This window comes from Acartia tonsa, chromosome 4 (genome assembly GCF_053477335.1).
Source record: "Acartia tonsa isolate MP-2025a chromosome 4, ASM5347733v1, whole genome shotgun sequence".
Classification (NCBI taxonomy): Eukaryota; Metazoa; Arthropoda; class Copepoda; order Calanoida; family Acartiidae; genus Acartia; species Acartia tonsa.
The window spans coordinates 9875814-9886725 of record NC_137263.1 but is presented as its reverse complement, the minus strand read 5'-3'; the positions used below and the strand labels follow the sequence as shown (position 1 = coordinate 9886725).

The window sequence follows — 10912 nt, the reverse complement described above, 5'->3', positions numbered from 1 at the left end:
AAAAACCATGCTTTTTTTATATATGCAACTAATATGGTTGTCCTATTTTTACAAAAACAGCACGATGACTATTTTGGTGGTGCCTTATTGATTGTTATTTATTGTAGTACAAAATTATGTATGTTAGATGGTATTCTTATAACTTATGATTGCAATCAAACTTTTCAAATGCACTTCATACAACTATCCATTTAGAATCAAAGTAAGCTTTTATAGTAAACATTTCGTTTATAATCAACATTGTATGAGAATATACATTTATTACTAAATTTTAGGGCCATATTAATCGGCATTTCATCAATTATAAAGTGCCTTTTTAAAATGCAAAGCAAAATGAACAATATCTTACTCATTTTAAACACAATATCTAGGTATTGCTTACACCTAAAGTTATTTTATAAAAGAAAAGAAAATTCCTATTCTGGTGATAATTTCGGGGGAAACGATATATGGAGATATATAAATTTTGTAGGTATTTTGTAATTTAGAAACGTCCTGGAAAGGTGAGAATTAAAGCTTTCTATAAACATAGGAAGATTACTGGACCAGTTCAATTTAACAAAAAAATCACATTTTTCTGATTTTTATGTTCAAAATCTTTCATAAGTGTAAAGTTTTTCTCGTTTCAGAGGGTTTGATGTTAATAGATAGATAAAATCAACTAACAACGAATTATTCCAGTTTTTACGGTGTTATATACGATAATACCTACTATTAACTGTTTTGAGTAAGCAATAAATGAATTTTCTCTCCATAAGTAGTTTCCTCCTTTGTGATTATGAAAAATATTGTAGTCTTTCCATGTATTAAAAATTAAAATATTTAACTAACAAATAAAAAAAGGGAAGGATAATGACCTGCAATAATCGACTGGACTGCAAAAGTGAGTCGATATTTACTACATTAAAATTTCACTTACTAAAATATTGATATTTTATTTACAGTGTTCTGCCCTTAGAAAAGGGGGTAGGCGGTTGTGACACTTTTTGAAACCAAAACTAAAAGACAAAGGAACTCAACTTAAAAAAAGAGTTACAGCACTAAAATTTGGTTTGGCAGTTGCTTTAAAGAGGTACAATGTGGAACTGAGAAGAAACCGCGGCGGAACCTCCGCTATCGCCGAATTTTTTTGGCGGGAAACAACTGTAGCGGCGGTTTCTCCAATTTTTTAAAACCACTGTAATTCCAAATTTCAGTGCTGTAATTCTTTTTTTAACTTGTAGTTTTGGTTTCAAAAAGTGTCTCAACCACCCCCTCTCTTTGTTCCTCTATTTGTAAACATGTTGCTTTTGTGCCAAAGTTAAATGGTAAAAACTTGCCGAAATGGCAAGACATATGCATTGATCATTAATCATTATACAAATATGTATGTAATGTACTTGTTTATTCAAATGATACCGTTTTACAGATAACAATGACTGCTGAGTTTGACCGCTTGGCCGGTCAGGTGGCCACTAATATCCAGAAGTTGGTGAATAATGTTTCTAGCATGCAGAGGATGGTTCAACATGTTGATACTCAAGGTGGGTCGATTTAAAAGTTTACCATTGCAGTTTTAAAATAAAGTCCTTTCTTAATTTGACTGCATTCCAAGAAGCATGAACTTAAACATTCATACATTTACAATTATTAAGAAATATATTTTTTGCATAAGAGAATTATTAGTTTGTAAATTCTCCTCATTTTTTTCCTTAAAACTTTAATTTTGTAATTTTTGGTTAAGGGGTAGTTTCCAGGGATCTGAAGGGATGTGACAATTGCCGATAAATTGATGTACATTTCCAATGATAATGCACAAACTTACCCCTTATAAAAATTAAAAATTAGTGGTTGAAACGTTTAAATAAAACTTAATAAATCAACCAAGCAAAAAGTTGTTAAGCCAACAAAAAAAGAATACAGTATTATAAAACATTGGGGACTAGTTTAATAAACAGCCCATTGTCTCCTCTCTCTCTGTGTAGTTTCACAAAATCCCTACGAGTACAAGTCTTGGACATTTTCCTAAAAATGTTTTTTTTATATAGGAGAGCAATTGCAGAAACAGTTATCACAGCTGCACCACTACACAGGCCAACTTGCTAAGGACACGGCACAGCAGCTCATGAAAATTGGCGAAATTCCCAACCTGGACGCCAGAGAAAAAATGCAAAAAGAAAGGCTGCAGGATGACTTTGGCAAAGCCTTGAACAGTTTTCAACGATTGCAGACCGAGGCGGCAGAAAGGGAGCGAGCTAAACTGGCGGCAGCCAGGCAGCAAAATTTGGGCGGCGGTGATGATGCATATTTACCGCCTCCATCAGATGGCGATGGAAACAAACAGAATAGAACTCAAATGATGATTCAGGTTAACTATAATACTAAATATCATCCAGAAAAATCTCTTAGTTCAAGTTTATTGTAATTTACTCATTTTTAAAAATCTAAGTTCTCCTTTTAAAGCCTTTAGCTTTTAACTAATTTAGCATGTCAGAATCATTAAATCGATGTCAAACTTTGCATTAGGATTCGTTTAATAAGTAGGTTCAATTTGAAGAAAGGGGGGGGGGGGAGGGGTTCTGACACATTTGCGTAAACCTGGTGCATAGACTTTATCTTTGGACTGAATTTTCCCAAGTTTTAAGATTTTTTGGATAGGCCTCCAGGTTCCGGAGCTCCAGGCCTCCAGGTGGTCTCTGTACAGGTAAAAATAAAAAAATATAAAAAAAATTTTAAGTTACAAATCAACTTATAAAACAAAATATGCATCTTTTTTCTTCAAATATGTAAATAATATTAAAAAAGATGCATATTTTGTTTTATAGGTTGACATGTAACTTAAAATTTTTTTATATTTTTTTTATTTTTACCTGTACAGAGACCACCTGGAGGCCTGGAGCTCCGGAACCTGGAGGCCTATCCAAAAAATCTTAAAACTTGGGAAAATTCACCATATAAGAATGATTTTGTCTTTAATAACCTATCCTCTCAGTCCAAAGATAAAGTCTATGCACCAGGTTTACGCAAATGTGTCAGAACCCCTCCCCCCCCCCCCCCCCTTGGTCATTCTAAACTCATAATATAATTGAAAATTCGTTTTAAAAAAGCTGCAATTTCATAATTTTTAAAAATTTACAGCTGTGTTATTAAAAATATTTGATTTTTAGCTAGCTTTGCTTTTTTATTGAAGGATGTTGTTATTCTTGTTAATTATAGGAAGAAGGTGATTTGCAAGCACTCCAGGAAAGGGAGAAAGCAGTAAGACAACTGGAGTCTGATATTGTTGATGTTAATACCATTTTCAAGGTAAAATTTTTGAAAATTATTTATTATTTCTATAACTATTTAATTTTTTTTATTGTACATACTTTTAGCTTGGCTATAAAAGAAAACAAATACATTGGTTTACCCTTAAATAAGAGATTAAGCCTGTCGAGGGAAAAAATTGCTTAGGTTCTTTAAAACTTGTTCGTATCGTAGCGTAGTTTCTTAGCGACAGACAAAGATAATAGTTAGACAAAATGCTATTAATTTATTTCATTTAATAACTTTTTTAGCATGTATTTGTAAATTACTTTCTGGTTTTAGAACCTTATATAATATAGAATTATTATTGTTTAGGACTTGGCCACAATGGTACACGACCAAGGAGATGTCATAGATAGCATAGAATCAAATATTGAGGCTGCCACGGTGCAAGTTACTGATGGTAATGATCAATTAAGACAGGTAAATAATCATTCTCAAAAGTGCATTGAAACATTTTGACACCTAGATAGTTAAAGAGGTTTAAAATCAATGGGAGTGCAGAGGAGTGCTCGCTTAAGGTGGTGTGTTATATAATATTCGTCTTTGGGGTGTAAGACAGACATGCGGTATGGGAGTAATTCAACATTCTCAATCGCAAATAAGCGTCCTGTCACATGAGATACCTGCATTTAGATAAGTAAGATAAATAATATATTCAGACAGTTTAAATTTTTTAAATTTTTACACACTCTCATTTTAAAGGGGTTTTGTCTCAAATTTTGGCCCGGGGGGAGGGGGGCTGGAGATCTGGGGGGTGTATCTAATCCCCTTAATTTTGCCAGAGGAGAGGATACGGTTGAGTTTGTTCCACTGGGAAGAAATTTTGGTTTTTTGATAACCCGTTTTACCCCATCCCTTATCCTCTACCCCACTTTCGCTTTCATTACAAAATTCTTCCATCCTAACTTAACAACGCTACTCAATAATGTAGCTCACCAAATTTACACATAAGGTGACGTTAACATGGGAAATACATATAATTAATTATGAAAATAATATATCCAAGTGCGTCTGTCGATAAAAAGAGAAAGACGCAATCAATCATTTAGCTCTTTATTTTTAATTTTTTAAGTTTAAAAATATTGTACTCGGCTATTCCTTGGCCGATTTAGGCTTTTAATCATATCCTGGCCGAGACAAATTTAGACCATTGACTAATCAAAAATCGGTTCAGTTAGAGGGATACCCAACGTCTCATTTTATTGCTACCCAAGTCTTATAACTACGTTGTAATAATATGTAACCCCCTAAATTAAGTTAAGATAAATGTGTACTATATATATATAAATCACGCCCCTACCGCGTGGGTTAGTTTGGCACTCCTTTGTCAACAACCGGGGATACTCCCCCCTCCTACTGCACATCTTTACCGTAAGGTGTGAGTTTTAAGACTTTAAAACAAGAGTGGAACGCAAATATTCACTTCATTGCTTTTTTTTTATTGAAAAGAACTATAGACAAAAATAAGGGGGGAGGCGGATGTGCCACTTATTGAAACCAAAAGTAAAACGTGCATGATCTCAGCCCATAAAAGAGTTATAACTTTAAAATTCGGCACAGCAGTTGCTTTTGTGGAGAACAATATGGAACTGTGAAGAAATTTTTTTTGCCTTTTTTCGCCCAATTCTCAATCATCTGAGATAAACTTTTTTCTTATAAAAGTTTCCCTTATATTTTCACGTATTTATATTTCAAACATGTCAATATTTTAAAAAATGCAAGTGTAAAAAAAAGTGTTAAGTGAAAATATAAGCGAAATTTTCATGAAAAAAAAAGTTTATCTCAGATGATTGAAAATTGTCTATTATGGCGAGAAAAGGAAAAAAATAAATTCGGCGGGAAACGACCCCCGGTGGGCTATGAGTTTGAAGTGGGGGAGGGGGGTGAGTGGCAGGGGATGACTCCTAAATAAAAAGTTAGTTTATATCTAAGGTAAAGTCAATGTATAGGGTTTTTGTGCCCTCAGAGGGCTAGGAGGAGGAGGGGGGGGGGGGGGTGGCTAGGGTGTTACTTGTTACTTTTACTATAGGTAATGACTATAACATCAAAAAAAAACTTCTCTAATTTTACTATACTATGTCAAAAATGAATTATTGGCAGTTTGACATAACCGAAGCGTTTGATGATTTTTTTTCACTTAAAAAAATTTTAATAGTTTAATAGTTATAATGATTACCTATCTAAATATTTTCAGCTGCTATGATTTTACTTAAATTTTTTTGCTGACTCTTCAAGTAGGTAGAAATTAGAGATAATTAATAAGCAATGAATTTTTGTTTATGAAGAGTTTCTTTGAAATAAGTTTATTTATTTACGATTTTTATATTTAAGGCATACAATTATCAAACATCAGCAAGGAAGAAAAAGTTAATTTTGGGTACTGTAGGCCTTATAATCCTAGGTAAGCTACTTTTTTAATTACTGGCGGCTTCGCCCATAGCTTATAGAGGTAATTGAAAAAAAAAACAACCTCCCCTAAAAAATTTAAATGGCCCCAATTTTTTTTTGGGGGGGAGGGTGTTAGATGTGTCCCACCTCTAAGAAAATAGCCTAAAACCACCACAGGACCAGTAGGTATATTCCCTGAAGAGTATAATCTAATCGGTTCAGTGATTACTGAGCTTCAGACGGACGGACGGACATCATTCTACTTTTTATAATAAATAAACATATTAGAATTTTTAATACACTATTTTTGGACAATTACATATATACCCTCCTTTGTCTAAATAACTATTGCTAAACATATTCTACCACTTGTAGAGACAACTGCGCTGCAAAAATATAAAAAAAGGCTATAGGTATGATAAATTGAAAACTGTATTTTTTTTCTCACAATCTCTCATTTAAAACTTGATCTTATCCAGTTTGATATCTCAGAATTATAAATGATATATAGGAGAAATACAGATTTAATCGCCTCCTCCAAATAAAATTTTAATGAAATTATTAGATAAAAAAGTTAAGAATTTTGTTGCAAAAACAGGTAAGTTTATAAAATTGATGTATTGTTATTTCAGTTGTCCTAGTGGTAATAATTGCTGTAGAGGCAAGCAAATAGCCAACAAAACATTCATTTTACTGACATTTTTAAAATTCATGTATCAGGTGTAGTTATAAAGAAGAAAGTTTATCCATTTAGGGTTCAACTTCTTCATCCCTGTCAATTCTGTAAAAATACATCAGATTGTAATTGTCCGGTTTGAAAAATCTCTTAGAGGATCCTTTTCAAACAGTCATATTTGAAAATCTTTTGTTTGCAATAAAATTGTCGAAAAATATAAGTGAATTAACCCCATAAGTCCTTAAAATGGATCTATTTGTTTGATTTCTTCTTTATAATTACACCACTATGTGGCAACCTGCACCGACTCCTAAACATGTGATAATGTAGAGATCTGTAGCATTTTTATACAAAAATATTTGCAATATTTTTCACATTACAGTATCAATATCAAATATCTTTGATTATAATTTTATGTATGATCTGAATATTAAACTCTATGAAGAGATCTGATGTCAATTATTTTTTGTTTAGCCATGACAAACACTAGTTTTATATTTAATTTTAAAGCTACCAATTTCTCCTTATTTTAAAAAATGATCAATTTTCTACAGCTTCATTTATTTCATGCTAAGAAATATAGCTAAAATTATCAAGACAGAATTTAGTTTTCTACAAATAATCTAAGTGCCTTTTTGAAATTTTGTTTCTATATCTTTCGGCTAAATTAGTTTTATCTAGTTTTTTGCCTATAAATAATTTATTTTAGCTTGATTTTAATTTGCTATTGTACATAAATTCGCCAAATTTACATTTTTAGATATTTTATTAATATTATTTTAGTATCCGATATCAGTGATTGGTATATTGTGGAAATTAATAGTTATATATTTTGTTTTATTTCAATCCCAAATGTCCTTAATACTTATAATAAAACCTGTTTCCATTAATTATGTGATCCACTTAAGAATGTGATTATTATTATTAGAAGAAAATCTTACCAGTTTGCAGTTTGATTTAATACAAAAACAAAAGTAATTTACAGTTTTAGAGATATTGCCAACAATTTTTTCTAGCTCAGAATTATTTGATACCTTTTCTTTTCCTACTTGTTAAGATTGAAAAATATTTAAATGATTAGCATAAATATAGAATAGAATAAGGTGAATCTTATTAATTTTGCTTATTATAGTTTTCTTCTGGGGATATATATATTTTATATTTCATAATAATTTTAATTTTATATTGCTTCTGCATAAAGTCATATTTCTAATCAATAATTGTAAACAAATAATATATTTCAGATTAAGTCTCAAAATAATCAAAAAATGAAAGACTTATGACAATAATATGTTCACAAAAATATAAATCTGCTAAAATAACATGGAGAAGTTTGATTGGGGAGATGATTCAGTGGCAGGGGGTGATGGGGAGGGGAAGAAGATCATCAGGGGAGGGGAGGAGGAAGAAGAGGCTTGGAATAAATCTTCATTTAAAAGATTTGATTGGGATGAAGGGATAGATGATAGAACCTTACAATTTCATGAAAAAAACAGGTAGTGCTTTTTATTAGATTAATGAGTTTTTTTACATGACTAAATCTTTTTTTTCATTCTAAGGATTATCTATTTCATTTGGTAAGCGTGTCAGATAATTGTTATTTTCTCTATCCTTGCCCAAATCTTTGTTGGAAAAAAGACCTAATGTACATATTTATTGTTTTTATTACCTAATATTTATCAATTTAAATAACTTCATGAAATTCACAAAATAATATTTCTTATTTATCCTTTTTTAACATTAAATATTATTTAAGTTCAGTATTGGGAGGATCAGCCTCTTGTGACGATGTTGTTTTTGAGGACAACACTAATAGCGGATCTTCCATCAGCAGCCGAGCTCTCGAGGCAAGAGTAAAGGAGGTTGCCAAACAGATTGCCAACAGCGATTCTTCAGCTGGAGGACAACAGGTTTCAATAAGGTTATAATCAATAATCATTCATATTAAAACTTTTAAGAATATGCTAGAATAAGTATATTTAAGTGGAAAAGAAAAATAGGTATTTTTGATAATTGGATTTATTGACAAATAGTTTTACTTATATTGCCTGAAAAAAAAACTTAACAATATTGATTTCGTCTCTTTAACAGTTTTTTTTTGTGGCTGAATTAAGCTTTGTTTTATAGTGATCAGCTTGAGAGCCGTGACCCTGTCCGCCTGGAGGCAGAGCTTAAGACTGTGAGGCGTAAACTTGAATCTTTACATACCTCCAGATATCAACCAGATCCCGCTGTTACAACTGTACAGAATATCATGCTTGGTAGGTACATCTTTCTTCATATGTGCTACTCATAAAGTAAGGTGCATTATTCCGTGTCTTACGATGATAAAAGCGGCACATTAGGTACTTCAGTTCCTTAAGACTATTCGTTTTTATGCTTAGGGTATTTAGCTTTTTTACTTTTCACGTAGATAAGATTTTTAAGCATGTCAAATCAATTCTTTTTAAAATTTTCTTATGTATAATTTTAATTTGTATACTAGGCAAGTTGTTTAGCCTGGATGGTTACAAGAGCTTAAAGAAGAAGGAAGACCTGTTAGATTGTGCTATAGAGATGGGGGATGGGGATGCTATATTGGCCATCACTCTCATGATTCGTCGCACTCTCAATCATCCCAAGTTTCTGGCTGTGATTAGCGCCAGACCCTTGGCAGCTCAACACTTGGTCAACTATATGATCACAAGGAAGGTTCACGTTTTTGCAGTTAAAGGGGGGGGGGGGGGGAAATGTGGTGACTCGTGCCACGACATACCAGCAATTTTATTTTGGGTGCTACTCCCTTAGTTTTAGAGATAATTGGGTGAAATCTTTTGGGCTGGGTCACTAATTACCCCAACTAGAGGTATCTTTCAAAAAAAACGGCGGCGGGTACGCCGCTCCCGCCGTTCGCCGCCATTTTCCGCCGCCGCCAAAAAAAATTTTTTTATTGCATTTCTCGCCGAATTAGGCAATTTGGAATCATTTGAGACCATGTTATTTTTTTCAAAAATTTTTCCCCTTATAACCAACCCTGCGGGGGGACTTAGTCATTTTTTTCAAATTCTCGTTTATCAAGGTATATCTTAAATTCAGTGCCTCTCCTAAGCTTTTAAAGATATTGAGACAAAACCTTTTGAGGTAGATCAGTAAAAAATATTTGAATAAAAAATGGCGGCGGTACCGCCGCTCCCGCCGTCGACCGCCATTTTCCGCCGCCAAAATTTTTTTTATTGCATTTCTCGCCGAATTAGGCAATTTGGAATCATTTGAGACCATGTTATTTTTTTCAAAAATTTTTCCCCTTACAAGCCGTCCTGTGGGCGGCGGAAAATGGCAGTGGATGGCGGGAGCGGTGGTACCGCCGCCATTTTTTATTCAAATATTTTTTTGCTGATCTACCTCAAAAGATTTTGTTTCAATATCTTTAAAAGCACAGGAGAAGCACTGAATTTAAGATATACCTTAATAAACGAGAATTTGAAAAAAATGACTAAGTCCCCCCGCAGGGTTGGTTATAAGGGGAAAAATTTTTGAAAAAAATAACATGGTCTCAAATGATTCCAAATTGCCTAATTCGGCGAGAAATGCAATAAAAAAATTTTTTTTGGCGGCGGCGGTAAAAGCTTAGGAGAGGCACTGAATTTAAGATATACCTTAATAAACGAGAATTTGAAAAAAATGACTAAGTCCCCCTGCAGGGTTGGTTATAAGGAGAAAAATTTTTGAAAAAAATAACATGGTCTCAAATGATTCCAAATTGCCTAATTCGGCGAGAAATGCAATAAAAAAAATTTTGGCGGCGGCGGCGGAAAATGGCGGTGGACGGCGGGAGCGGCGGTACCGCCGCCATTTTTTATTCAAATATTTTTTACTGATCTACCTCAAAAGGTTTTGTCTCAATATCTTTAAAAGCTTAGGAGAGGCACTGAATTTAAGATATACCTTGATAAACGAGAATTTGAATAAAATAATTAAGTCCCCCCGCAGGGTTGGTTATAAGGGGAAAAATTTTTGAAAAAAATAACATGGTCTCAAATGATTCCAAATTGCCTAATTCGGCGAGAAATGCAATAAAATTTTTTTTTTGGCGGCGGCGGAAAATGGCGGCGAACGGCGGGAGCGGCGGACCCGCCGCCGTTTTTTTTGAAAGATACCTCTAGTTGGGGTAATTAGTGACCCAGCCCAAAAGATTTCACCCAATTATCTCTAAAACTAAGGGAGTAGCACCCAAAATAAAATTGCTGGTATGTCGTGGCACGAGTCACCACATTTCCCCCCCCCCCTTTTCTATTCTTTAAATAATTTTAAAAATAAATTTACCAAAACAAATATGCTTTCACGGAAACAAGAACCCTTACAATCGCAGGCATGAAATGAATCAAGTTACAGACCTGTTGCATGCACTGGGAAGGTTTCACTATGCCGGAATAATCTCATACAAGCAGGCCACTGCCAGGGGAAGTATTGAAGAAAAAACTAAAAAGTTGAAGAAATTGCTCCATGCTCAAATGTCAGGTAACAGTTAAACAGTTAACAGTGAAACCTTTCTTTATTTAGAGTCTCTCCTTGCGTCTCAAA

At 33.3% G+C, this 10912-nt stretch overlaps 2 protein-coding genes across 2 annotated transcripts in view; both read left to right on the top strand.

The window, feature by feature from the left end:
* Positions 1–1382: 1382 nt before the first annotated feature.
* LOC145315970 (syntaxin-7-like) lies at positions 1383–7597 on the top strand. The gene is made up of 6 exons (XM_080156209.1): positions 1383–1523; positions 2028–2347; positions 3196–3285; positions 3601–3708; positions 5620–5689; positions 6309–7597. The coding sequence occupies exons 1-6, from the start codon at positions 1415–1417 to the stop codon at positions 6347–6349; spliced, it is 738 nt and encodes a 245-aa protein (XP_080012335.1). The 5' UTR covers positions 1383–1414; the 3' UTR covers positions 6350–7597.
* Vps16B (Vacuolar protein sorting 16B) overlaps positions 7591–10912 on the top strand; it is a 4987-nt gene continuing 1665 nt past the window's right edge. The window contains exons 1-5 of the mRNA XM_080156205.1: positions 7591–7848; positions 8109–8273; positions 8480–8613; positions 8838–9040; positions 10702–10849. Of these exons, the coding sequence (XP_080012331.1) occupies positions 7676–7848; positions 8109–8273; positions 8480–8613; positions 8838–9040; positions 10702–10849 (823 nt within the window). The 5' untranslated portion in view covers positions 7591–7675. The remainder of the gene's footprint in view (positions 7849–8108; positions 8274–8479; positions 8614–8837; positions 9041–10701; positions 10850–10912) is intronic.

Coding starts and splice junctions, on each gene's coding strand:
- LOC145315970 (XM_080156209.1), top strand. CDS start 1,415: ATGACTGCTGAGTTTGACCGCTTGGCCGGTCAGGTGGCCACTAATATC. Junction 1,524..2,027: donor TCAACATGTTGATACTCAAG/GTGGGTCGATTT, acceptor TTTTTTATATAG/GAGAGCAATTGCAGAAACAG. Junction 5,690..6,308: donor TGTAGGCCTTATAATCCTAG/GTAAGCTACTTT, acceptor TTGTTATTTCAG/TTGTCCTAGTGGTAATAATT.